The sequence below is a fragment of the Mobula hypostoma genome, chromosome 5, assembly GCF_963921235.1.
Source record: "Mobula hypostoma chromosome 5, sMobHyp1.1, whole genome shotgun sequence".
NCBI lineage: Eukaryota > Metazoa > Chordata > Chondrichthyes > Myliobatiformes > Myliobatidae > Mobula > Mobula hypostoma.
Window position 1 is genome coordinate 149583457 of NC_086101.1, and position 27956 is coordinate 149611412.

Here is a 27956-nt window from a genome sequence, read left to right on the forward strand (position 1 = left end):
GTGCTTAAACTAAAACTACAAAATGGGACAGTTAATAAATTCCAGCATAAAATGGGAATTAGATTCTAGACTTGTATAATCTCCAGAGCCATGGTAAAACCAAAAGCACCTCATGTCTTAGGGTAGATGGAGTAAAATGTTCACCAGTTTTGTTATAAATAAAGTCCTTCAAAGCTATATGTTCAGAAAGAAAGACTTTTCGTCACATCTTGCATTCTTGCACCCAAAGCATTCTGCAAGCTGTGAAGGAGTATTTGAAGATATGATTACAGTGATGCTACAGGGAAATTATGCGCAAGAAGGTCTAATTAGTTCCAATACTGAGAGGACCTGCCTTGTGATTGCGTCCACCTAAGTTGGGAAGACTAAGCATTAGTGTATCATCATCTGCAAGACAACAGTGTTTCAGAACTCCCTCAGCACTACAATGAAATGGCTATATAGTTCCATTTCTCAAGTATCTAGAACCTCCTAATGAAGAAACAGGAGAGCTACAACTGAGCCAAGATTTGGCAATAGAATTATTTAATAACGTAAGTGATCTCCTCTTGAGTCGATTAACTATCCTTATTAAAGGCTAGGAGAGAGAGTTAAGTAGAGCTTGAAGCATCTTATAGTTCTCATCCCTAGTCAACACTGCCTCCAGAAGCAGAGCAAACCACACACCTGGGACTGTACAAAGATGTTTACAGAATGTGAATAAGGGTGAAAGAATAAACCAGTGTTTATCTGCATCTGTTCAATTGAATTCCATCGCCATTTTAAATACCTGAACGGGATCATTCTTTCAATATTATAAGCTCATAGGAGTACAAGCTATGTCCTCAAAATGTAACATTTGAAGCCCCATCTCTGTCAAAACAGTGGCTATAGTACAAGCAGGGCTTTTTGATTACTTCTTTGCTTGTGCATGGATGTTAGTGATTTGTACATGGACACACAATTCCCATATTGTTGTAAAATTACCTGAATTGTACTTTTACTAAAGGAGCCATTGTATCATTCTTGGAAGACTTGCAGTCTACCACCTTGAAATCTCTTTGCCATCATTTTGACCAATCATCTAATCTCTCTTTTGCCTTTTGCTTATTTATGCTCCTGTCCACACAAGTTATTGCTCCTCCTACCTTCAATGGTGCACAGCTTTTTAATCCTTCAATGTTCCTGAATGTGCTGAAGAATTAGTGTTTCTGAATTCTGCCAGTCCAAAAATTAACCCTTTCTATTTCTCAAGTTCATTTATTCTTGCGTATGGGGTACAAAAATGCCTTGAATATTACCTTCTTGCAGCAGCAGAACAATGCCTAATCCGAGGTGTCATCATTTGAAAAAGGCACCAAATGTGCAATAGAGTAGCATGCAGTGCATTACAGTTAGCATCTGAAATTCAGTTCCACTGAAACCTCTGGACCTAATTTCAGAATGAAAATTCAGGAAGATTGCAACAAGTATTTTGTATAAGTTTAGGGGTAACATGAGGGGGAACTTCTTTACTCAGAGAGTGGTAGCTGTGTGGAACAAGCTTCCAGCAGAAGTGGTAGAGGCAGGTTAGATATTGTCATTTAAAGTAAAATTGGATAGCTATATGGACAGGAAAGGAATGGAGGGTTATGGGCTGAGTGCAGGTCGGTGGGACTAGGTGAGAAAAAGCATTCGGCATGGACTAGAAGGGCCGAGATGGCCTGTTTCCATGCTGTAATTGTTATATGGTTATATACAAACCTTTGTACAACAGAGATACTTTAATCCTTCAACCTCCCGTCACTAATTATTGATCTGGCAAGAATTTACATTCTAAATTTTTTTTATCATTTTTGGGAATGAATGCTTGTGTGAAAATTAGTCAGATGCTTTCTGGCAGTCTATTTATCTGATCAGTAAGCCACCAGATAATTCAACCACATGCGACAAATATGACCTGTCCTACAAAGTCCTTCATTTAATCAACTGATATTTATATTTGGTCACTGTTCATCAGAGGGTAAAAATTCTGATCCTTTTCTAAAGTATATTCCATCCAAAACCTCGAAAAGAAATAAGCAGAATTATAACCAAAAGGTACATATTCACACCGTAAACCATTGTGCATAACATGAATGGGGGGGGGGCGGGGTGGAATCAGACATGCACTGAACCTCCTGGAAGTTTATGTCCTGTGCATCATAAGGATCTGTACTTGCATCATCCTGAGTCTGTTACTTTCTGCACGGGACTGGAGGCAAGAACTTTCATATGTTCATCCCACCATGCCAATGATATTCTCTCCGGAACAATGTAATCAGTCGCAACGGCCATCCATACATGCAGGTGGTCACCTTGCTAAATGTAATAATGCAGTCAGAAATTTGGATTCTGAGCTGGGAACAGGGTTTTGTGTGTTTGATGTAATTCACAATTCATATATTTTCCAGTTGATAAGTGGAAAAAATCTGAACATGGAAGATAAAATATATCTGTATTTTCTAAACAAAAGGCAAACAGTTTGATTTCTGAATATGATCACTGAAGAAGATGTTCCAAGAAATGCAAGTCAGTGCCATCAGATGTACAGAGAAACAGGATTACTTTGTCAACAATTACAGTTGCAGGCTCAGTCTTAAACTGTAGTAATGGGAGAATTTTCCCATTTGGAATGAGCACTTTAATTCTGTGGAGGATCTGAAAGACACTTAGATTTTCAGAACACTGCTCTGCCCCATTGGTGGTATTTTGGTATCTACAAAGGCCCTAAGGATTAAGTGATCTTGTGATTCTTGGGGGAGATATGGAGACCTACCTTGTTTGACGGCCAATCCCTCACATAAGAGATGAAGAGCTTTACACTGCTTTAAATAGCTTCTGGGGCCTCTGTTCCAAAGAGGTATTCATCCAGTGAGGGTGCAAAGCATTATTTGTGACTGGCCTGGTCTATCACAGTGAAATCAAAGGCCAAGCACACACAATCATCAAGCTCATTTGCTCCGAGGGCTTTCAGTCTGTTCTTCTGCCTCCCAGTGCATGCATCTTTGACTTTGTCACTGGGTCATGCGGTCATTAAAACAATACCTAATTACTTAATCCACTTTATGATCCCTGCAGGTGTTCAGGTTCCCACTTATGGCGAGGCACAAATCTGAGTAATCTGAGAATCTTTTAGGCACCATCATAAATGGATGGCTTGCAAGTCATGTCATGAATGATTCTGGTATAGAAGAGTACTGCACAGAAACAGGCCATTTGGCCCACAGCATTTTGCTGAATCAGCTAAAAGGCAAATTGAAACCACTCAAACTCCAATCCTTCCTACCTATACCATGTCCCTATTTCTCCATCTTCCTTCCATCTATGTGCCTCTTAAAAGCCTCTAATATGTTTGCTTCTACTACCAGGCAGTATATTCAAGGCATCCACAATTTCCCCCTCACATCCCCCTTGAACCTATCCCCTCTCACCTTCAAAGCATGCCCTCTAGTATTAGACATTTCATCCCTGGAAAACAGATACTGTCTGTCCACTCTGTCTATGCCTCACATATTCTTGTAAACCTCTATCACACTTCCCCTCAGCCTCCGACGCTCCAGAGAAAACAATCCAAGTTTATCCAGTCTCTCGAAATAGCACACGCCCCCTGAATCAGGCAGCATCCTCGTAAATCTCTTCTGGACCCTCTCCAAAGCCTCAACGTCCTTCCTTTAGCGGGGCGACCAGAACTGTGTGCAATACTCTAGATATGGCTTAACTAGAGTTTTATAAAGTTACAACATAACCTCCTGTCTTTTGAACTCAATGCCAGAGGAAGGGGCAGGACCTGGCAAGGATGCCAAGTTTCTGTGCTTAGATCTCTCTGATAGTTACCTCCTGTGTGAAGGGAGAAACGTTCTTTCTAGCCCATCACTCCCCCTCTGTCTTATCCTCCTTTGAAATTATCTAATTTAGATTAAATAAGGAAAAGGAGAAACCATTCAACCTCTTGGTAGTTATTTTATTATTGTTACATGTCCTAAGGTGCAGAGAAAAGCTTTTGTTTGCCAGCCATCCAGAAGGATTATTCCATACAGAAGTGCATCGTGGTAATACAAAACACAGTGCAATTAGACCAATAATGTGAAAGGGCCATGATGAGGTAGATCGTGAGGCGAAGAATTTATCTCTAATATTTAAGAGGTCTCTTCAAGAATCTTATCGGGGAGTACAGGCCACCCTTAAGCCAGGTGGTACCTGATCTTGATCTTTTATAGCTTCAGTTGGATGGTGAGGGGAGAGGAGAAAATGACAGGGTTGTTGGTGTTCCTTGATTATATTGGCTGTTTTGCTGAGGCAGCAGGATGTAGAAGTCAGTAGAGGAGTTTTCATGATGACTGGGCTATGTTCGCCACTCTCTATAATTTCTTGCAGTCTTGTGCAAAGCAGTTGCCATACCAAGCGGTGATGCCTTCTGATTTTCAGTGAGATCTTGGTCAATCAACTTCTTAAATCCATTTACCTGCTTTACCTCTGCCTCCCAATCATCCTTGCTTCTCAGTCAGTCTCAGTTTTTGGATACTCAATGGGTCTCGCTTTTGGAAGAGTGTCAGATTTCTTATGCCTTACACAGGAAGACTTTCCTTGATCCCTGGGCTCTGGTTTCAAAATTATGGCCCCTTATTCTTGGTTTCTGCATGAGAGGAATAGTTTCTAGCTATTTATTAATTATTTGAATATCCTAAAGATGCTAATTAATTTTGGACAGATCAGTGATATTGGATGGTTTTTCTAATTGAGTCTAAACATGTTATGGACTGGATTACACAGGACACAATTAAAAATACCTTACCAACCAATAGAGCCTGCTTCATTGCTTGTGCTTTTTAGGTGTATGACTATTATATTTGCAATGTTTGCACACCTACTTGATTTGAGTCTGTTTCAACCTCATTCCTAACAAGGAAGATCAGCCTTCCTGGGAAACATCCTTTCCTGCAAATCCAGCATTCAACAGGTGGCCAGTGCTGATCCCAGAAACCGCAGATGCTGAAATCTGGAGCAAAAGTCAGGCTGCTGGGGGAAGTCAGCAGCTGAAGCAACATCTGTAGAGACAGAGCAATGATCAGCACTTCGGGTCGAGACACTGAATCAGGCCTGAGAATGTTAAGAGGAGATGCCTAGTACAAAAGGGGTAATCAGGGGCAGGCAGGTGATAGGTGAGGAGGGAGATGATAGGCAGATGGAGGAGGGTTGGTGTTAGGAGGTCATAGCTTGTGGGAAATAGTTAGGGACAGATAGAGAAAGGAGAGAATATGGAGACAGGTCGGGTAGGGGACACACAGAGCCTAGAAGGAAAGTCACCAGCCTCCCTTCATTAACTCTGTCTACACTTTGCACTTCTTTGAGAAAGCAGCCAACATCATCAAATATAACTCTACCCCAGTCATTCTCCCTGTCTCCCCTCCCATCAGGCAGAAGGCATAAAATCTTGTAAACACATACAGTATTACTAGGTTCCAGGACAGCTTCTACCCCACTAATATCAGATTTACCTATCATCTGCCAGCTTGAACTCCTCCTTCCTCCACCTTCTTATTTTGGCTTCTGCTTCCTTGCTTTCCAGTCAAGATGGTGCAGGTGAACAATGCTTCCTCGGGCGACGTCCTCCAGATAGTCCACAGAACTGCTTGTTTAACTTTTTCTACATCAGCTTTTTATTTTAAACATGTTTCTGGAACTGTTGGAGCCAGCAACTTACAGTTTGGAGATTGATTGAGTGATCTAATGCTCTGCTGTCTCCGAGAAAATTCCAGGAGGTGACGCGAACAGCCAAGAGGCGACGAAGCTCAGAGACCATGATTGACCCCATTTCTTGCCAAGAAACGTGCCGAGGAAGATCGAAATATCAAGTCGAATGCAGAGGAGAGCGAGTGTTCGGCACTGACTATCTGACTTATGCTCGCCGTTGTGATGATTTCTCGCTGCAGCCGGATAAGGTGGCTGTGCGTGGCGGATCTCGGAAGGCCTCTATGTTCGAGTGGTTGCTCTCCTCGATGCTGTCAGAGGATGTTATCGAAGTTCTGTGATTTATGGATTGGTCTGTGGACTAGAGTTCAAATTGGTCTCTTTCAGCTCTATGTTTTTTTTTGCATTCTGTGTTTTCACCCTTCTTTCTTGGTGCCGATTGGCGCAATTTGTAAGGTTTTTGTTTGTGAGGGAGGGGTTGGGGGTTTGGAGTTTGATGTTCTTGTTGCCATTTTCTGTGTGGAGTTATCTGTTAGTTTTTTGTGTGCGAGAGAGGGTTAGGGAGTTTAGGGTTTGCAAGATGTGTTGTTTTTGTGTGGTGGAGTTGGTGTTTTCTTTGAATTCCATGTATTTTGTTTCGTGGCTATCTGGAGAAGATGAGTCTCAGAGTTGTATACTTCATACATGCTTCAATAATAAATAAACCTGAAACCTTGGTCCTGCTTGAAACCTTGATTGTGTATTCCCCTCCATAGATGCTGACTGATTTGCTGAGTTGCTTCACCATTTTGTCTATGTTGCTGTAAATTTCTAGCATCTGCAGAATCTCTTGTGTTTAGCCTTTTCACTATATTTCAGTGTACACAATAATAACAAATACAGATTCTGGTGTTGAACTGGCCCATCAATTGACTGCAGAGTAAGCAGATATCCCACCCTGCAAAAACTCATTTCAGGGAGGTAGCACCATCAATTTGCAGGAGACTCCCGGAACTTCCGGGAGAGATGGGATGTCTGCAGTAGAGTACTGTAGCTCTTAGCAGCTAGCCAGCTAGTTTAAATAATGCTAGCTATGCTAATGAACGAATGACACCTGTTAAACTCACCTCAACATGTCTTTTATACTCTTAACCCACCATGGGCAATAGAAAAGTCACTGTTGCATCAGTGCAGCGAGTAACTGTGTCATTATTTTTGACCCCTATTAGACAGGGGTACACTTTAGGGTAGTCTGGGGTGACATACGTTTTATATTTTATTTTTTCAGAACACTCTGCCATGGCACGCTCTCTCTCTCTCTCTCGTGGTCGCTCTCTTGCTCGCTCTCTGTCTCTCTCGCACGCTCGCTCTCTCTCGTGGTCGCCCTTGCGCTTTCTCTCTCTCTCGTGGTCGCTCTCGCGCTTGCTCTCTAGCACACTCTCTCGCTCGCTCGTTCTCAAAAAGATTGATTTGTGGGATATTGTATATAATTTGCGGGCATTGGGGAGCCACTATTAATATGCAGGAGACTCCCAGAACTTCCAGGAGAGGTGGGATGTCTGGAGTAAGTCTTCACATCAGTTATTCCCTCACTCTATTTTTTTTCAATTTACCCAGCTCTCTTCTGGAGTTTGCACAATGATGAATTGGCTACAATTAGTAAACGTCAAGAAGCCTGAGTTGGAGTAGCTGAGAGATTTGAGGGGTTTGAAGAGCTGGAGGGAGTGAGAGAGATAGTGGTGATGCCACTTCTCACTGAGGTTGAGAATATTGCCACTCACATATGCATCCTTCTTTTGGGTCACCAGACCCAGTTGTATACAAATGCACAGAAGAAAATATCATATATTAGAGTGTCAAAAAGCTGGAAATATAGAGTATCGACAACAGGTCTTCCCACATCTGCTGGGTATTTCCAGCATTTTTATTTTTGCTTTTTAACGTTGGGACCATTTTATCACTGTCTGCTTTGCAGCAATACTTAAATGATTCATATTAAATTAAACCAACTCAGAAGGGTTGACTCTGGAGTTTTCAGATTGGAAGAGTGGTACACTTTGAATGCTAGGCACAATTTAAAAATAATCCAAGCTCAGAAGGCCTTTAATTTACAAAAGGAAGTCAGCTTATTTGCCAGAATAAAGTGGCAGAGCCAGTGGATGCTTGCTTCATTCAGGTCAGGAAAATGGACAATGTTTTGGACGATCAGAGTGACATATTGCATGCATATTAAGAAACAGTAGAGGAGTGACCTGGTTAGTCTTTACTCATGATTGATGACCCACAGTAATAGAGGCTAGTCTTGATGCGTCTTTCTCAGAATCAAACTTTCGTTGATGGTTGCATGAAACCAAAGTATTAGGACCAGTGAGACAATGATTCAAGATTCAAGATTAAAAGATTGTTTAATGTCATTCCCAATACATGTGTAAAGGAGAAAAAAAAATTGTTACTCAGGATCTGATACAGCATATAAAAACACACACTAAGATAAAGGACACAATAATTAAAAAAAGCAGAAATATAAATACATAAGATAGTTTATATACATGATTGTATGTATGTACATAAAGTGGCATTAGATACTTACATGAGGGAACGGACAGGAAATGATATGGTAATGGTGGTGGGGGGTTTGATTAGCATGTTGAGAAACCCCAACTATGTTAGACGCAAGAGACTGAAAATGCCAGAATCTGGAGCGACAAACAGTCAGCTGGTGGAACTCAGCGGGTCAAATGGCATCTGTGTGGGAGGAAGTATGTTCAACATCTCAGGTAAAAGCTCTAATGCTGGGTTTCAACCTGAAGCATTGACAATTCCTTTCTCACCACAGAATCTGCTCGACCTGCTGAGTTTCTCCAGCAGAAGGGTTGTTGCTTCACCCATCTTAAAATTGCCTCTCAAATCAATCTACTCAGTCTTTTCCTCATTATGAGCCCATAATTGTAGAATTACCGGCCACACTTCACTATGAACACAATTATCGTCAGTGCTGTTGACTGAAAGTCTCCTCGAGATAAAATCCAGTCGGATTTATGTGATTTAGTCCTCAGATTGTTCAGGGTTCTCAAAACCAGCCAGGTGATGGAGATTTTGTAATCACAGGGAGAAATGTAGACTGAAAGAGAATCTGTATAAGGAACTTTTATTCTCCTTAAATAAGAAGGCTAGTGGCTTTGTGTGAGGTATTGGGAGAGTGAGCTGTGCTGAAATACTTTTAAGATGTGAAATATCTTTTGTTAGATTTACAGAAGAAGCTGGCTGACCTGAAGCCTAAGGTTATGATTGTCACAGCCTTGGGATGAATCGTTCTATCACAAAACACAATAAGCTGTGTGATAGAATTCTTTTCCTGTACTTTTGTGCACTCAGTGGTGATGCCAGATTGTTGAGCTAGCTCCACTGTGCATAAACGTTCAGTATATAGGATAGTAATAAGTGCTGTGGCAGGGTAGCACCGATTTCTAACACAGACAAAAGGCATGCAAAACAGCACAGCTTGCACTTTTAATCAGAGTTAAAGCTTGCTTCGGTGACTGTTTAAAGGAACAACCTTCCCCATGTGTCTTGGAGAATTTGAATTGCCTGCCTTATTCCAGGTAGATAACTTCGACTTTTTGTTGCAAACTGCTCACTGAGATTCAGATGACTTTATTCTCATATGTACCAGGGTGTAATGAAATTCCTTGCTTGCATGAAGCTCACACTGCAGTGTGTATGATAGTAATAAATACAATGCTGGGCACAAAAACAACAGAATGGTGCAAAGCTCTGGGACCATCATTATCCCTGTATCTGAGAAAGCCAAGGTAGCACGTCTGAACAATTGGTGCCCTGTCGCACGCACTTCAAATATAAGCAAATGCTTTGAGAGGCTGGTTAAAGATTATATCTGCAGCATGCTGCCACTGGACCCCCTACAATTCGCCTACCGACAGAAGCGGTCTACTGAAGACGCCATAGCCACAGCACTACACACCGTCCTCACTCACCCGGAGAAGAGGAATGCATATGTTAGAATGCTGTTCCTGGACTACAGTTCAGCATTCAAACCATAATTCCCTGCAGACTTGACAGGAAGCTCAGAGACCTTGTGCAGCTGCATCCTCAACTTCTTATAGAATCACTGACAGGTGGTAAGCATGGGCTCCCTCACCTCTGCACCACTGACCCTCAACACAGGTGCCCCCCCAAGTTTGTGTCCTGAGTCCCCTTCTCTACTCCCTTTACACACAGGACTGTACTGCCACACACAGCTCCAATCTGCTGATCAAATTCACAGATGACATGACTTTGATCAGCCTTATTTCTAGTGGCGATGAGACAGCCTACAGAGGAGAGGTTGACACCCTGACACAATGGTGCCAGGATAGCAACCTCTTCCTCAATATCTGAAAAACAAAAGAGCTGATTGTGAAGTACAGGAGAAACAGAGACAGGCTCAGCCTGATCAACATCAGTGGGTCTGCAGTTGAGAGAATGGTTTCAAGTTCCTCGGTATACACATGATCTCACCTGGACTGTACACACCGGCTTTGCGGAAAAAAGGCACAAGAGCATCCCTTCCACCTCAGGTGACTGAAGTAGTTCAGCATGAGCCCCCAAATCCTCAAGACCTTCTATGGGGGCACCACTGAGAGCATACTGACTGGCTGTATCACTGCCTGGTATGGGAAATGCACCAACATTGATCGCTGGGCACCGTAAAGAGTGGTACGGACAGCCCAGCGCATCTGTGGATGTGATCTTCTCTCCATTGAGGACATTTACAGCAGCAGGTGCAGAAAGGAGGCCTGGAAAATCATCGGTGACACCAGTCACCCCAACCATAAACTGTTTCAGCTGCTTCCGTCTGGCAAACACTACCGCAGCATTAAGGCCAGGACCAGTAGGCTACGGGACAGCTCCTTTCTACAAGCTATTAGACTTTTAAATTCATGTGTCTGTACTTTGCAGTGGAGTCGTAACTCAAAAGATTTTTACTCCCTCACATTGTGGGATGGATGTAAGATTTTGAATAAATTCTCTTTCTAAATTCAAAGTAAAGTAGTCTAAACTGAAACAGTGCAAACGGAAATGCTGTAGTGACAATAACAGAAATAGAATTAAGGGTTTGGGAAAATGGCTGCACCACTCAGAAAGTGATGTAAAAGAGGTGATTGTTTCAGAGGTCTAACATTAGGGAAGTGCAGGGCTCTCGAACTCTTGTATCTTCTCCCAAAACGTAGAAGAGGAAAATGGAGTGGCCTGGATGGTGGACGTCCTCGACAATATCGTTAGCCTTCCTGATGCAATGCATCATGGATGTAGACTGGATGGAAGGAAGTGTTGAGCCTTGATGGACTAGACTGTGTTTACAACTCTCTGAAAGTTCTGATAATTCACAAAACAGGATGATTTTGTGAAAATGGCCAGAGGGATCAGAAGATGCTGGCTCTGCATATTTGTTACCTTCATAATGAACAAACATGATCACCTGACCTGATTTTTTTTGCCATTCCATCAAGATAAATATGGTTGCTGTATTTCCAGGAGTTAAAACTTTTGTGAGTTCCTGTTTTTTTCCTGAATGTTCTGGGGTTAAAAATCTAATTGTGGCTTGTGAAGTTGTGTAGATCACTGACTGTTTGCAGGTGTGTGCAGTGCTGATTCTTTCTCTTACATTTTCTGGGAAGCCAAAGCTTCCCATTTCTTTTCAAAGATTTTTATGCAGCCAACTCACTGCCTTTCCATCCTTCCAAAAATTATCGGTGAGATCTGTCAAACGCAATCACTTCAATCCTGCCTCAACCAAAATCAGTGAAATTGGGTTCTCATGGATGACAGATGCCAGAGTTAGTTTTTCAGCCTGTTGTCGCTCAACCAAGGGCAGGTGAGTAATGTGAAAAATAGGAAATGAAGCCATGAGTCTTGATTGAGTGGAAGCATTTCTCCTTTCCCCGCAGTTTCAAACCCACTCCAGAAACATGGAACACATAAATGAAGCAGATGCTTCAGAGTGAGTGCCATGGTGTTCAAGATGCCAGGTTTTAGATAAGATCCAAAGACAGAGAATGCGGAGCTGGGAGTTCTTTTACTGTATTGTTCTCATACTCCACAGCCAACATCATTAAAGCAACCCATTGGCAATTGGTTTATTACTGCAGGTTGAGTACCCCTTATACAAAATTTCAAAATCCAAAAACCTCCAAAATCTGATTTTTTTGTTGAGCACTGACATGACGTCACAAGTATAAAATTCCACAAGATGCTGGGATGGTTCCCAGGTAATGCACAGGTCTCTATGCACCACAGTTCTGAGCAGTGACCTCACATATGTAATGAACGAAAGTAAATGAAAAATAGAAAAAACACTGTATTAGGCGAAGAAATGAAGATCTCAATCATGTATTGTTAGCATTGGAGTGAAAATATGCCGCTTAGCGGTATGCTGATCATGAAACGAACAAAGATCTATCATGACAAACTGAAAATTGAAGGTAGTTGTGAATATTCAGTAGGCTGGTTGTAGAAATTTAAGAAAAGGCATGGCATTAAATTTTTAACGTACTGATGATCACGAAAATATAGCACCAGTACAAATCCATGGAGCTGATTGCTGTTATGTAAGGTATAAAAACAGTAAATTTTTAAAGTGTCAGTGATGAAAGTCTAACACCAGAACAAGTGTAAATGCTGATTATCTTTATACCCTACATAAAGCCTAAAAAAAATGTAAAATACAAATACAATGTTCTGTAACCTTTTAATCAAAACAGAGCATTGTAGGTGGAGACTGAAAGCCTGTTGTTGTTTGCTGTTGTTCAACAGCTGATTCAGGTATTCTCCCGATGCTGCTGTGCTGCTTTTATTACCCTGCACACATTATATTTTCATTATATTAACGGAATGTAATAATTTTTACTGTTAAGTCCATATGTGTGAGGAACAAGTGTAAGACTAAACTGTTTACCAGTAGCATCTAAATTCAGAGTCGGAAATGATGGTGATCGATCCCAAGCTGTGTCATTATATATTCCAAAATCCAAAAAAATCCAAATCCAAAACTCTTTGGGCTCCAAGCATTTCGGATAAGGGATACTCAACCTGTATGATATACACTGAAATACACTAAAAAGTTTTTGTTTAGATGCCATCCACACAGATCATTCCATATATAACTACATCGAGATAGCTCAAAAAAACACAGAATGCAGAGAAAGAGCAGCGCAGGTAAACAAGTAAGAGACAATGGCCTTGATGGGATAAGATGAGAGATTAAAAGATCACCTTTCTCACCCAGGAGGTCTGTTGAAAAGTCTGAAGACAGCGGGATTGAGGCTGCCCTTGAACCTGGCGGTTCGTATTCTCAAACTTTTATACCTTCAGTGCAGTGGGAGAGGGGAGAAGAGAGAATGATCGTAGTGTAAGGGGGTCCATGATGATTTTAGCTGTTTTTCATATTAAACTGGGCTGCATTTACAACTCTCTGCAATTTCTTGCCATCTTGGCCATCATTGGTCAAAGGAACATTTAATTCTTTTTTGAACCTCTTTGTTAGCAAACTACCTGCTGCATTCTCCTTCATTGTGGTGGTGAAAGCTTTTCAGAATAACTTAATTTGTTGTGAAATGCAACCGAAAGTCATTAATTTGGCTTTTTCTAACCGTACCCTGTAGGCCTGTGGCTTAACTGTGCTGCTAGCTTATCTGAAGCTCTTAGCGCATTGAAAACATCCATACAAACTGACATCACCATGAGGTGAGAGCACAAAACACTCCATCAGAAACACTGTACAATGACAGGACTAATTTCTTTGCCTCATAAATGAATGGACTTTTGGACTACAATTGCTGTTTTATTGGCTTGAGTGGAACAAGGACAATCTCATTGGCATTTGTGGTTCCCTTTTCACTAGCTGTAGCATCCCTTTAATTCCCAGCTCCCACTCCGATCATTTTCAAAGAGGAATTTTGAAATATATTTGAATATACGTGTCCAGTTTGCAATCTTATGCATCACCTTCAATATCTAAAATTATAGATGGCATAATTTTTTGTTATGCATTGGAGACAAATATGCTTCTTCTTTGCCAGAACAAAATAGAAATAAAGTTTTCACTGATTGTTGATCTTAGTTATGATCTCATGGTTAAACCAATTTATCTTCAGTTCTGCAGTCTGAATCTAGCAAAACATTGAGGATACAGTCTCACATCTAAGATCTTATAGTTTACCATCACTAGAAGAATTCACTTAACATTCTTGGGCAAGTTTTTGTGAGAAATACTGTTTTCTGATTCTGGAGTTCTGACAGTGCTCAATGCTAATAGAAAATGCTCAGTTGCACAGCTCTGGAAAGCCAACAAGTTATAGGCAGTGGGATAACATTATTGGAGCAAACAATGCAGTGGACTCCAATAATTTGGCAATTTGGACTTCCTGATGATTCCGCGTCCCTCAGTCTGACCACAAACTTAGATTTTTGCACTCCTCTTACAACTTGCTGGGACCCCCAGTCCCATAGTCATTTCACTTGCTGTACCCCTCGTTCCAGAGTGTCTGCCCGGTGTCGAGGTCCCATTAAAGTCTCCGACTAACAAGTGTCCCATTTCCCATGCGCCCTCTAAGCTTACCTGGTAGACTGGGAAATTTATAACAATAATGTGTAGCATTTTAAAAAGTAAATGAAAAAATATGCTGGCTGCGGGAATAATATATAGTGGTCCGGAATACCTGCTTGTTCAACGCCACCAAAGCATACCTGCCAAATGATGGGAGTTCTTCTGAGCTTTGTAACACTATATTTGCATCTGAATATTTCCTATTGTTGGCATTGATATTTTGATTTCTTGGCTGTCAGGGTGTTTGCACATTACATTTGGTAAATTAAATTTTATAAATGAAATAAAGTAAACGGGAAGATGTGAAAAGCAAGCTGGGTGATTAAAAAAAATGAAAATTCAAGGAAAAGAAGATTGCTAGCTGACTTATGATGGAGTCAACAATAGTTTTCTGTGCCTGATCAGGTGTAGAAAAATTTGTGTGGAAGTGAATCGATATTTAAGGGTGCTAAGAAAATAGTTATTTTGAAACCAATTATATGGACTGAAGTTTTATGCAGTCCTGCTTTCCTACCAATGCAATTTCAGATCACACTTGTAACTTGAAAGAAAGTAATAAAATCAATGCCACTGTTTGATAACAGCAATGTAACGAGCCAGACAATTCTTGATAGACATAAGAATTCATCCCAAGTGATATTCCTGATGTACAAAATAGATGAAGGTATGGAAGCAATGTCCATCTTGCAGTTGATTGCATTACTGCATTATGTCTGCCTCAAACATTCTGACCTTAATCCAGAGCAACAAAGGCATTTTACATTTCATCGGATTTAGTAAAAGTGCTGGCTCAATGCAACTATATGAGTTTGTTCACTTCGATTGTTTTTCTTGATAATCATTTATGCTCTGAATTGTGGTGATTCTCTGTAATGGCAAAGGATCTCTTCCTTGTAGGTATCCAGGGCCTTAACATGTCCTGGAAGAGCAACAATGCAGTAATTTTATTATGTGGAAGATCTATTTTTTTGTTTTTCTTTCTATTTCTTCCTATTCCACAAAAAATGGAGAATAAGAACAAAGGGAATACAAATACATTATATGGGTCCTCACACCTGCTTTCTCATTCATTAAGATCGTGATTAGTATGATATTAGGCTTAGCTGTACTTTCCTTCCCATTCCCAGCTTTTCGAAGTTTAAAGTTCAAAGTAAATTTATTATTAATAAACATATATGTCACCATATACTATCCTGAGATTTGTTTTATTGTGGGCATACACAGTACATCCAAGAAACGCAGTAGAATCAATGAAAGACTGCACCCAGTAGGGTGGACAAACAACCGGTGTGCAAAAGAAAACAAACTCTGCAAATACGAAAAAGAAAATAATAAATAAGTAAGCAATAGATATCAAGACCATGAAATGAAGGGTCCTTGAAAGTGAGTCCATAGGCTTTGGGAACAGTTCAGTGATGGGGGAAGTGAAGTTGAGTGAAGTTATTCCCTTTGGTTTAAAAACCTGATGGCTGAGGGGTAATAACTGTTCCTGAACCTAGTGGTGTGGGTCCTGAGGTTCTTGTACCTTCCTCCTGATGGCAGCAGTGAGAAGAGAGCATGACCTGGGTGGCAGGGGTCCTTGATGATGGATGCTGCTTTCCTGCAAGAATACTAGACCATAAGACAAAGGAGCAGAAGTCGGCCATTCGGCCCATCGAGTCTGGTCTGCCATTTTATCATGAGCTGATCCATTCTCCCATTTAGTCCCACTCCCCCGCCTTCTCACCATAACCTTTGATGCCCTGGCTACTCAGATACCTATCAATCCCTGCTTTAAATACACCCAATGACTTGGCCTCCACTGCTGCCCGTGGCAACAAATTCCATAGATTCACCACCCTCTGACTAAAAAAATTTCTTCGCATTTCTGTTCTGAAAGGGCGCCCTTCAATCCTTAAGTCATGCCCTATCGTACTAGACTCCCCCATCATGGGAAAGAACTTTGCCACATCCACTCTGTCCATGCCTTTCAACATTCGAAATGTTTCTATGAGGTCTCCCCTCATTCTTCTAAACTCCAAGGAATACAGTCCAAGAGCAGACAAACGTTCCTCATATGTTAACCCTCTCATTCCCTCTCATACTCTACGTAGATATGCGCAATGGTGAGGAGAGCTTTGCCTGTGATGGACTGGGCCATGTCCACTTCTTTTTATATAGTATCTTCTATTCAAGGGCATTGGTGTTTCCATATCAGGACATGATGCAACCAGTCAATAAACTCTCCACGACACATATATGGAAGTTTGTCAAAATTTTAGATGTCATGCTGAATCTTCTCAAACTTCTAAGGAAGAGGGACACTGCTGTGCTTTCTTCGAAATTGCACTTGCTTGCCCATCCCAGGACAGATGCTCTAAAATGTTAACACCAAGGAATTTAAAGTTGATGACGATCTTCACCACTGATGTTTCAGTGAGAACAGGCTCATGGACTTCCATTTCCTCCTGCTGAAGTCAATAATCAGCTCCTTGATCTTGCTGGCATTGAGTGAGAGGTTGATGTGGCATCACTCAGTCAGATTTTCAATCTCCCGCCTTTGATTCATCCAGCTGCAGTGGTGTAGTCAGCAAACTTAGATATGGCATTGCAGCTGTGCTCAATCTCACAGTCGTAAGTATAAAGTGAATAGAGCAGGTGGGCTTGTGATGCACTTGTGCTGATGGAGATTGTGAAGGTGATGTTTTTGCCAGTATGAACTGACTGGGGTTTGCAAGTGAGGAAATCGAGGATTCAATATCGTGAAGCTTATTGATTAGTTTTGAAGGGATGAGATAAAGAGCATTCTGATGTGTGCCCCTTTGCTCTCTAGAAGTTCCAGGGTTCAATGAAGAGCCAATGAAATGGCATCTGCTGTTGACCTGTTGTGATGGTAGGCAAACTAGAGCGGATCCAAGTCACTTCTCAGGCACAAGTTGATATGTTTCATCATTGACCTCTCCAAACACTTCATCACAGTGGATGTAAGTGCGACTGGATGATAGTTATTGCGGCAGGTTGCCACTTTCTTTTTAGGCAGCATAATTGAAGCCTGCTTGAAGCAGGTGGGTACCTCAGACTGAGGTTAAAGAACTAGGAGAACACTCCAGCCATCTGATCAGCACAGGTCCTTGGTATTCATTCAGGGTTGTCTGCTTTCTGTGGGTTTATCCTCTTGAAGGATACTCCCAGGTCAGCCTCAGATACTGAAATCACAGGACCAACAAGGGCTGTGGGAGTTTGTGAAGTTTCCTCTATGTTTTGGTGGTCAAAGCGAGCCTGGAAGGCATTGAGATCATCTGGCAATGAACACTTTCTGTCACTGCTCCCCCCCACCCCTCCGCCAAATCATTTGATTTCACTTTGTAAGAGGTACTAACATTCAAGCCCTGACACAGCTGTTGAGCGTCCTCCAATGACTCAAGTTTGATCTGGAATTGCCACTTCGTACACGAGATAACTTTCCGGAGAGCGTACCTGAATCTGAACCTGAACCTAGATACCATCATATCTAACTTGGTTGCCAAACCTGAATGCCGCTGACTTGGCCCTCAGCAGACTGCGGATCTCATGGTTCAGCCAGGGCTCCTGGTTGGGAAGATTCTGATTCTCATCTACGACTGTTTTAATAAAGTCCATGACAACCTTGATTTTTTTAAAATTCAGATCTTTGATGAGTCCTTGAACACAGCCAGGCCACTGTCTCAAAGCAATCCCATAGCCACTCCTCTGCCCCCCATCACCACCTCTTTGTTGGGTTTGACTACCTTGTAGAACACGAACCTGTTTATCTTGTGAACATACTCAATGATTCAGCTGCTACAACTCTCTAAGCTCTGAAAGAAGACATTTCTCCTTTTCTCCATATTAAGTGGATGATCCTGATTCTGAATTCAGTCTGCTTAGTTCCAGAGAACCACATGAGAGAAATAATTTTAGTATCTGTCAAAACCATCAGGATCTTATATGTTTCATTAAGAACATAAGACGTAGGAGCAGAATTAGGCCATTTTAGCCATCGAGTCTGATCTGCCATTCAATCATGGCTGATCCTTTTTTCCACTCCCCAACCTTCTCCCCATAATCTTTGATGTTGTGTCCAATCAAGAACCTTCCAAGCTCTGCCTTAAATAAACTTGATAACCTGGCTTCCACAGCTGCCTGTGGTAATAAGTTCCACAAATTCACCACCCTTTGGCTAAAGAAATTACTCTATGTCTATTTAAAATAGATGCCCCTCTATCCTGAGGCTGTGCCCTCTTATCCTAGACTCCCCCACCATGAGAAACATCCTTTCCACAGCTACTCTGTCTAAGCCTTTCAATGTTCGAAAGGTTTCAATAAGATCACCCAACACCCCCCCCATCCTTCTAAATTCCAACAAGTACAGACCCAGAGCCATCAAACGTTCCTCGTATGATAACCTTTCCTGGAATCATCCTTGTCAACCTCCTGTGAACCCTCTCCAATGCTAGCCCAAAACTGTTCCCAGTACTCAAGGTGAGGCCTCTCCAGTGCCTTATGAAGCCTCAGCGTCACATCCCTGCTCTTGTATTCTAGATCTCTTGAAAGGAATGCTAACATTGCATTTGCCTTCCTCACCATCGACTCTACCTGCAAGTTAACTTTTAGGGTGTTCTGCACAAGGGCTCCCAAATCCCTTTGCATTTCAGATTTTTGGATTTTCTCCCTGTTTAGAAAATAGTCTGCACATTTATTTCTACTACCAAAGTGCATGGTCATGCATTTTCCAAAATTGTATTTCATTTGCCACTCTCTTGCCCATTCTCCTAATCTGTCTTAAGTCACCTGCAGCCTACATGTTTCCTCAACACTACCTGCCCCTCCACCTCCTCTCGAGGAATGATCTCCTATCATTCTTCCAAACTCCACTGAGTATTATTCTACCCTCATCAGTCAATACTTTCATCATAGGAATCAACATAATGAACCTTCTGTTCCTCCAACACAAGTATATCCCTCTTTAAAAAGTAGATTAAACATTTCCTCTGTACTGAAGACATGTTCTGTTCAACATCCGGGAACGTTATAACACATTGTCCCTATTTTATACTCAATCTCCCTTACAGGAAAGAGCATCATTCATCATGCATTTTATATATTCTATCTTCATGGTAGTAGAAGCAATGTATTTCTACTGTATATCTTCAGAATCAGAATCAGCTTTATTATCACCAGCATGTGACGTGAAATTGCAGTTCAATGCAACACATAATCTAGCAGAGAGAGAGAGAAAAAAACATAAAATAAAACATAATAATAAATAAACAAGTAAATCAATTACGTATATTGAATAGATTATAAAAAAATGTGCAAAAACAGAAATACTGTATACTTAAAAAAGTGAGGTAGTGTTCAGAAATCAGATGGCAGAGGGGAAGAAGCTGTTCCTGAATTGCTGAGTGTGTGCCTTCAGGCTTCTGTATTTCCTATGTGATGGTAACAGTGAGAAAAAGGCATGCTCTGGGTGCTGGAGGTCTTTAGTAATGGACGCTGCCTTTCTGAGACACCGCTCCCTGAAGATGTCCTGGGTACTTTGTAGACTAGTGCCCAAGATGAAGCTGACTAGATTTACAATCCTCTGCAGCTTCTTTCTGTCCTGTGCAGTAGCCCCTCCATACCAGACAGTGATGCAGCCTGTCAGAATGCTCTCCACGGTACAACTGTAGAAGTTTTTGAGTGTGTTTGTTGTCATGCCAAATCGCTTCAAACTCCTAATAAAGTATAGCCATTGTCTTGCCTTCTTTATGAAGTCAATAGTGTTAAATATGCTACAGAGTCCCAAACAGTTCTTCCAGGTGAGGCTCCACCTACAAATCTGCTGGGGTCATCTATTGTGTCCGGTGCTTCCGATATGTCCTCATCTACTTTGGTGAGACCCATCATAAATTGGAGGACCATTTTGCCAAGCACCCGCACTCCGTGCCACAAGTGGACCTTTCCTGGTGGCCAAGCATTTTAATTCTGGTTCCCATTCTGACATATCGGTCCATGGCTTTCTCTTGTGTCAAGATGAGGCCACCCTCAGGGTGAAGGAACAAAATCTTATATTCCATTTGGGTAGCCTCCAGCCTGATGGCATGAATATCGATTTCTCCTTCAGATAAAAAAAAATTCCACCCCTCACTTCCTCTATTGTCCACTGTGACCTTTCACCTTTTCTCACCTACCTATCACTGCCCTCGGGTCCCCTCCTCCTTTTTCTCCTATGATCCACTCTTCTCTCCTAGCAGGTTCCTCTTTCTCCAGTCCTTCACCTTTCCCACCTACCTGGCTTAACCTGTCACCTTCCAGCTAGCCCCATTTCCTTCACCCCCTTTTTATTCTGGCATCTTCTCCCTTCCTTCTCAGTCCTGAAGAAGAGGCTCTGCCCAAAATATCAACTGTTTATTCAATGCAGTTCTTCCATCATTTTGTGGGTGGTGTTTCTATAATTCATTCCAGATTAGTGAAGCAAAATAAATTGGAATTATCTGTTATGGAGCATGGTTGATGCATGTGTCCAGGAATGAATATCTGTAAATACACTTTCTGCCATTAACTGCCAATGGTTTCCAATTAAATGGATTTACCCATTTATCATAAAAGTCTTTGTATAAAGTTGGTACATGAAACTTACACACCCTGCCCTCTCCATGCAACTGATTTACCTTCATTCTACACTTCTTAACTCTTCAGCATGCACTGCCTCTAAATAACTGAGCTGTAAATATCTCTGGCACACAAACTGAAACAATAAGAAGTGCTGATATACTCAGCATGTCAGGCAGCATCTGTGAGGTGAGGAAGAATGTTAATATTTCACCTCAAAAGCCCAATGTGTTGTTTATCTACACCCATTTTTTTTAGTTTCAGATTTATAACATCTGCAGAATTTTTGCCCTTTTTTGTAAGTGAGTATATTTTGCTAATCACCCTACAATAAGGATGCTGCTTTGCCTTCAGCACCGAGTGCTCAACATGTACTGATATAATGGATGTAAGAGGTGAAAATGAGCAGCCAGAGAACATGGATTAAGCAAGAAGCAGAGTTAACTGTTCAAGTTAACTTTATTCATTCTTCATTTTTCTGTAGATAGGTCTCTGTCCTGCCTCAACAAACAAATTGTAGGAGACAATCAGTGGGTGAGGTGCATTTGGGGAAGGAACGGGGCAATTAGTATTTTAAAATGAGACCTAAAACACTGTCCTTGCTGCCTGAACAACAATTTGATTGTTGTTCTAGATTCCAGCATGTGCAGTCTCTTGGGTCACTCTGTATCTCTGTTCTGACTTCTGAGTCTGATCTGAACCCACCCAAGTACAGTAAAACTAGTCAGGTCTGACTAGTTATTGTTTTCAAAATTTTATTAAAACTTAGCAAACATTACAAATGATATCAAATAAAATAATATAAATAATAAAAACTATCACAAAATTATAAGACATAAAATGCTACATAGAAAAAAACTGAAATCAAGCTGTTACTTTGAAGATCTTACACACCTGAATGACTAACTATCTGTAACTAACTCCTGTGTGCTTGTTGCTAAACCTGAATGCAACTTACATCAGCAATCACTTCGAGGACCTTGTTCCCTTTTGTGCAGGTGCTCATTGATGTATGCTGTCCCTTGGAATTAGGTCTCCTGTAAGTCGGAATGATGTGGTTTTGCCTTTAAATCACTGTATTCTTGAAACACTTTTTTTGCCTGTTCAATATTCATATTCTTGCCCTAACATTGTAACTCAACTCCATTGTCTTTTTGAACAGCTGAAAATAATCTTCACTTTTCCTCCTTTTTCTGGCAAATTCCATCATTTTATTATTACATATTTTTCTTCTGTCCTTCTGATGCTCTCTCACCAGCTGTTGTAATTTATGCATTTTCGATTTTTTATTAGCCAGTGAAGTTTCCAACCAATCATGAGTGTTGGTTAAGGACACAACAATGCATATTTATTCCTCTTTCAACATCAATTTCATACCCTAAAACTGCCTTTCACTACCTTCTGTTTTGCACCTTTTAGGTCCCACATCTGGTACCAGATTGGTAGATCAGCATTTATGGCCCATCCTTAATTGCTCCTGAATAGAGTGAATTGTCAGATCAAATCAGCATGTATTCAGCAGGAACCACATTGATGAGGGCCTCAATTCAGTTAAGGATAACAAATTTCCTCCCCTGTTGAACATTGATGAACTAGATGGGTTTTTATGGTAGTCCTTGGTTTCACTGCCATTGGTATTAATGACTAACTCTTCTTTATTTTGAATTATTAACTGAACCGACATTTCACAGCTGTCAGAGGACTTTGTTTCGCCCAGGCCTCCAGATTGTGAGTCTGGTAATTTAATCACAGCCACCTGCATTGAGATTCATTATCTGGACATGCAGTGAAAGTGAGGACAGGTTGGAAAACAACAAAAAGCAAGAACTGTAATGGGGACAGTCAGTAGAGAGTGAGTACAGGATATCAAGGCTGATAGCACAATGTAATTAAAACCAACATTTTGTTGTCACTCTCAGGAATGATGAATCTCAGTGGCCAGTGGTGATATTCAATTATTTTTGGCACCCTAATGCAGCAAGTTCTTTTTTAGTAACTGCCAGCCTCATGTCACGGATGGCAAGGCGACTGAAGGTGGATATTCAGAAAAGCTCTTGACAGTTCTGAACTTCGTTAGAAACGTGTGTGTCAAGGTGGGAGATGTGCAGAACAATAACACATGATAATAATTTTTTGCAAAAGTGTTGCATCCTCAGAACTTTTTTTGTTTATGATAGACCAGTGGTCCCCAACCTCCAGGTGGCACCTAGTTAATTAGCTTGTTTATTTTGGCTTTTTTCTTAAAGATGTGCTGTGTGTGTCCCGGCTACCGCTGCACCCCTGCATGCTTTGCGGTCCGGTATTGGTCCGCAGCCCGGAGGTTGGGAACCACTGTGATAGACCACTTGAAGCTTAATGTCAGACTACTTGTATCACATAAGAATTTGGAGAAACAAGAAATTAATTTTTATTGAATATAATGGGTTTAATTACCTAATGGTGCTGACACTTTATAATAGTTCAACTAAGCTACAGATGTTCTCTTGATAATTTTTGTTCATACTCTGAAGCTCCTCACATAAGAGTCCAACAATAATCAGCCAGCATTGATGGATTCTAGTTGCCCTGATATAATTTCTCCATGACCGCAATATCCTGGTGAAACCTTTCACCACGGTTGTAACTGATTGCAGGGAAGAAATCTAAATGGGAATGCAGAACATGAATCCTTAGTGAAATGTTGCATGAAATAGTTTTGTATACTTGAAACATGTTGTCGATTCTGGTTTAAGATGGCGCTACTGAAGGAGTGTGACAGCTTACTGTTAGTTTGAAAGCAAGGAAATTCAATTAAAAATGATACTAATAACACTTCATTTGAAGTCAGTTTTGGTGAACTATCACCACAAACAATGAAGAGGCAAGGTAATGGCAAAGCGAACTCGAGAGATGTGCCCGGCTGGTGCGCTGAAAAATTGATGTACTTGGAGTTGGAGCAGGCTGCTTGGAGTGAACGATTGGGAGACATGAAGACGAGACAGAGAAGTTGCGATGCCTGTCCAACTAACCTGGGTGCAAGGGTGGATTGCTGTCAGTACTGAGCCAATTTGGAGAGGTTATGAATGGCTTCTTCATCAGCAAAATCTAGGTCCGAAGCAAATTGCTGGGCTGCATGTTCTAGTCCCTGAGCTAGGCCACGGTGAAGCCCGGATCCTAATATGAGTTACAATCTGCTGTTCACACAATTTACATGCCAGCCCAGATAAACTGGGGCTCCTCTCTCCACAAGGCAAAGGCTATGAAACTGCCTCCGGCTGCTGTTCTTCATATCTGCGTACTTTGTGACGGTTTGCCCTGTTAATATGATCAATTGAATACTGAGGCTTTGGGCCTACGCCAGGCTGCATTGAGGATTTGGATCTGAGGACTGAATTTGGTTCGGAATGCTGGTGTTGTTTGTTTGCATGATATGTGTATTTTTTGCCATCTCTTTCCGCTTTGGGGATTGGTCTTTAATTTTTTTAATTGGATTCTTTCGGGTTTCTTGCTTTGTGGCTGCCTGTAAGCAAACAAATCTCAAGGTTATATAATTTATACATTCTTTCATAATAAATGTACTTTGAATGCTTATGTGAGAATGCTGTTCTTCGACTACAGTTCAGCATTCAACACCATAATTCCAATCAGGCTCAACAAGATCAGTGACCTCGGCTTTCACCTGCCTTGCGTCGCTGGATCATGGACTTCCTGTCAGATCACTGGCAGGTGGTAAGAGTGGGCTCTCTGACCTCTGCTTCTCTGACTCTCAACACAGGTGCCCCTCAGGGCTGTGTACTAAGCCATCTCCTTTACTCTCTGATTACCCATGACTGTGTCGCCACCCACAGCTCCAATCTGCTAATTAATTTTTCTGACGACACTGTACTGATTGGCCTAGTCTCAAATAATAATGAGGCAGCCTACAGGCAGGAAGTCATCACCCTGGCACAGTGGTGTCAAGGAATGACCTCTTCCCTCAATGTCGCAAAAACAAAGGAGTTGCTTTTGGACTACAGGAGGAATGGAGACAGGCTAACCCCTATTGACATCAATGGATCTGGGATTGAGAGGGTGAACAGTTTTAAATTCCTTGGCATAAACATCACCAAGGATCTCATGGTCTGTACATACTGGCTGTGTGATGAAAAAAGCACAATAGCACCTCTTTCACCTCGACAGTTGAAGAAGTTCAGTATGGTCCCCCAGATTGTAAGAACTTTCTATGGGGGCACGATTGAGAGCATCCTTTCTGGCTGCATCACTGCCTGGTATGGAAACTGTACTTCCCTGAATTGCAGGACTCTGCAGAGAGTGGTGCAGACAACCCAGCGCATCTGTAGATGTGAATTTCCCACTATTCAGGATATTTATAAAGACAGGTGTGTAAAAAATGGCCCAAAGGATCATTGGAGACCCGAGTCACCCCAACCACAAACTGTTCCAGCTACTACCATCCGGGAAACGGTACTGCAGCATAAAAGCCAGGACCAGCAGGCTCCAGGACAGCTTCTTCCACCAGGCCATCAGACTGATTAGTTCATGCTGACACTACTGTACTTCTATGTTATACTTACTATCCTGTTGTACATAATATTTATTATTTACTATAATTGCACATTGCACATTTGAACAGAGATGTAACATAAAGATTTTTACTCCTCCTGTATTTGAAAGATGTAAGTATTAAAGTCAATTCAATTCAATCTTGAACCTGCTGCATGTTGTTTGGTGCTCTGTAGTTGCTGAGAAAATTTTCAACAACTTCCTTGAATGCCTTCCATGCGATTTTCTCCAGCCTCACTAGAAGCTCTTTGAATTGCCTGCCATTGATGACCTGTTTAATTTGTGGACCAACAAAAATGCCTTTCTTAATTTTGGTATCAGTTATTAAGACTTGAATTATGAATTGAAATAACAAATATAGGTGATTTCAAAAATACCATGGTGATTATCATGGGACATTTCATGGTGATTTTCATGATCAGCAGCCCAAAATCTATAAAATTCACCCAAACAATCTTTGTTGTCCAGTGTATAATTTGAAATAGTAAAGGAGTTCTGGAGATCTGGGCTTTAAGCACTGTATTTGCATTAGGAAGATGCTGTCCTCAAGTGGGCGATAGGATTAGTGTAGAGGTGAAAAAAGTCAGCCTGGGCCTGTTTCTGTGCTGTTCAATTCTATGGCTCAATTAAAGGAATTGCTGCCAGTTCACCGGAGTCGATGGCTATAAATTCATTATGCATAAAAGATATATTTTCTTGTTATTTTGCACTCAATTAATGTTTGCATTTCTTAGTTTCCAAATTTGCCACAGATTAATGTGAAATTAATTATGAAATGCTGTATCACTTCAATATGAATGCATGTATATTTCACAATTTTATTTCATAATTATCATAAATCTGTGTACCTTGATCAAGTTATCTTTGTCTCCAGTCCTGCATTCATCATCAAAATTTGGTTTTGATTTCTGTACTGCAGGAGAGCCATAAGCATGCATGTATATACAAACGTGTATTTTCGGTAGACGTTAGCTCTATTATTAAATATTAATGCATTGGAAATAAAACTTGCTTTCATCCTCTGATAACTTTTTGGCTACTGATTCCTTTGTTTAATGGTCTTTGGTGAACAGGTAGAGGATTATTACAGACCCACCCTCTTCAAGCAGAAGCCGGCATTCTTATTCCAATTAAATAGTTTTTTTTCTTCCTTTTCAAGTTCCAAGCCAACCAAATGACTTCAAGGCAGAGCCAAAATCAGACACAAGCATAATGCTGTCGTGGACACCACCTCGACAAGACACCATCACCAGATACGAGTTGTATTTCAGAGAGAGGGAGGATGGCGGAGAGGTATGGCACAATATAATTTTTCAACGTATCTTCTGAAAATGGGTAAGAATTCTGATAAAAGTATAAAATTGCACACTTTAAAAACAAGGCATTGTCCCATTTTACAAGTTCGCCATTGTCATTGTCATATATGTGTCATTAATGAACAGATGATTTAATGTATAAGGAATGTTTGATGTCTCTGGCTCTGTACTCAGAGTTCAGCAGGTTGTGTGTGGGGGCGGGGGGAATCTCATTGAAAACTACCACTGAAAGGAATGGATAGAGCTGATTAGTAGGAGAGTCTATGATCTAAGGGCAAAGCCTTGGAATTAAGGGAGGTCCGTTTAAACCTGAAATGAGGAAGATTTTTTTTAGCCTGACTCTGGTGAATCAGAGGGCAGTGAAGGCTACCATTGGGTGTGTTTGAGGCAGAGATTGACAGGTAAGGGGGCTAAGGGTTATTGGAGAAGGTGGGAGTATAGGGTTAAAAAAAAAATCACCCATGATTGAATAGATGCTATTTTTTTCTTACGGTCCATAAAAGCCTTCAGAATTTGGGTGTTATGTTTGAATAGTTCCTCAATTCCTTCCTGACAATTTCGGGAAGTTTTTTTTCCATGAGGTCTATTTTAATTGGTAAGAAAGTAATCCATTACTGTGACATATATTTAGATACAATGTAAAACTTCTGTAATTCATACAGATTAGTCCATACATTAAATGTACAGTGAAGTAGTACAAAAAAAAAGACAACGTAGAATTGATTGTTTTACCTACAGAGAAAGTGCAGAGTAGGCAGACAGATAAAGTACAAGAGCCATGATGACGCAGACTGGCAGGTCAAGAGTTTGTCTTTATCATAAAGTTTGGAAGTCTTTCATGGTCTTTCATTGATCCAACCTCAGGTGCCAGTATGAGTAGATCAAATGGGTGTCGTAGAAGGCTTCTGCATGTGATTCTCAAATAGTCAGATTCCATTATGCAGTCTTAAGGGAACATGTCAGGCAGGAATGAGGGAAAATGAATTCTAAAGTGCAATGAGAACTGGCCAAACAGCAAACACTGAACCTGTGACTGACTGTTGATGTTGCAGGGGTGACGAGTGATGGGATTTGTGCACGGATAGTGGTTAATAGTACCATACCCATATGTCTGCACTGAAACTTGCCTGCCAACAGTTGAAGCCAAGTTTCCAGCTACACTTGGCAGTTACCATGTGCCAGGCTTCAAGTTGTTTAAAAATCTATACACTTATTAACACAGTGTTACCTCTGCC

The 27956-nt window shown here is 41.1% G+C and overlaps 1 protein-coding gene across 13 annotated transcripts in view; it reads left to right on the forward strand.

Annotated features, from left to right (window-relative positions):
- The window catches only part of LOC134347072 (receptor-type tyrosine-protein phosphatase delta-like), a 2469925-nt gene that overhangs the window by 2240855 nt on the left and 201114 nt on the right, over positions 1-27956 (forward strand). For all 13 annotated transcript variants that reach the window (XM_063049175.1, XM_063049163.1, XM_063049170.1 and 10 more), the window contains one exon: positions 26565-26698. In XM_063049175.1, coding sequence (XP_062905245.1) covers positions 26565-26698 — 134 coding nt within the window. The remainder of the gene's footprint in view (positions 1-26564; positions 26699-27956) is intronic.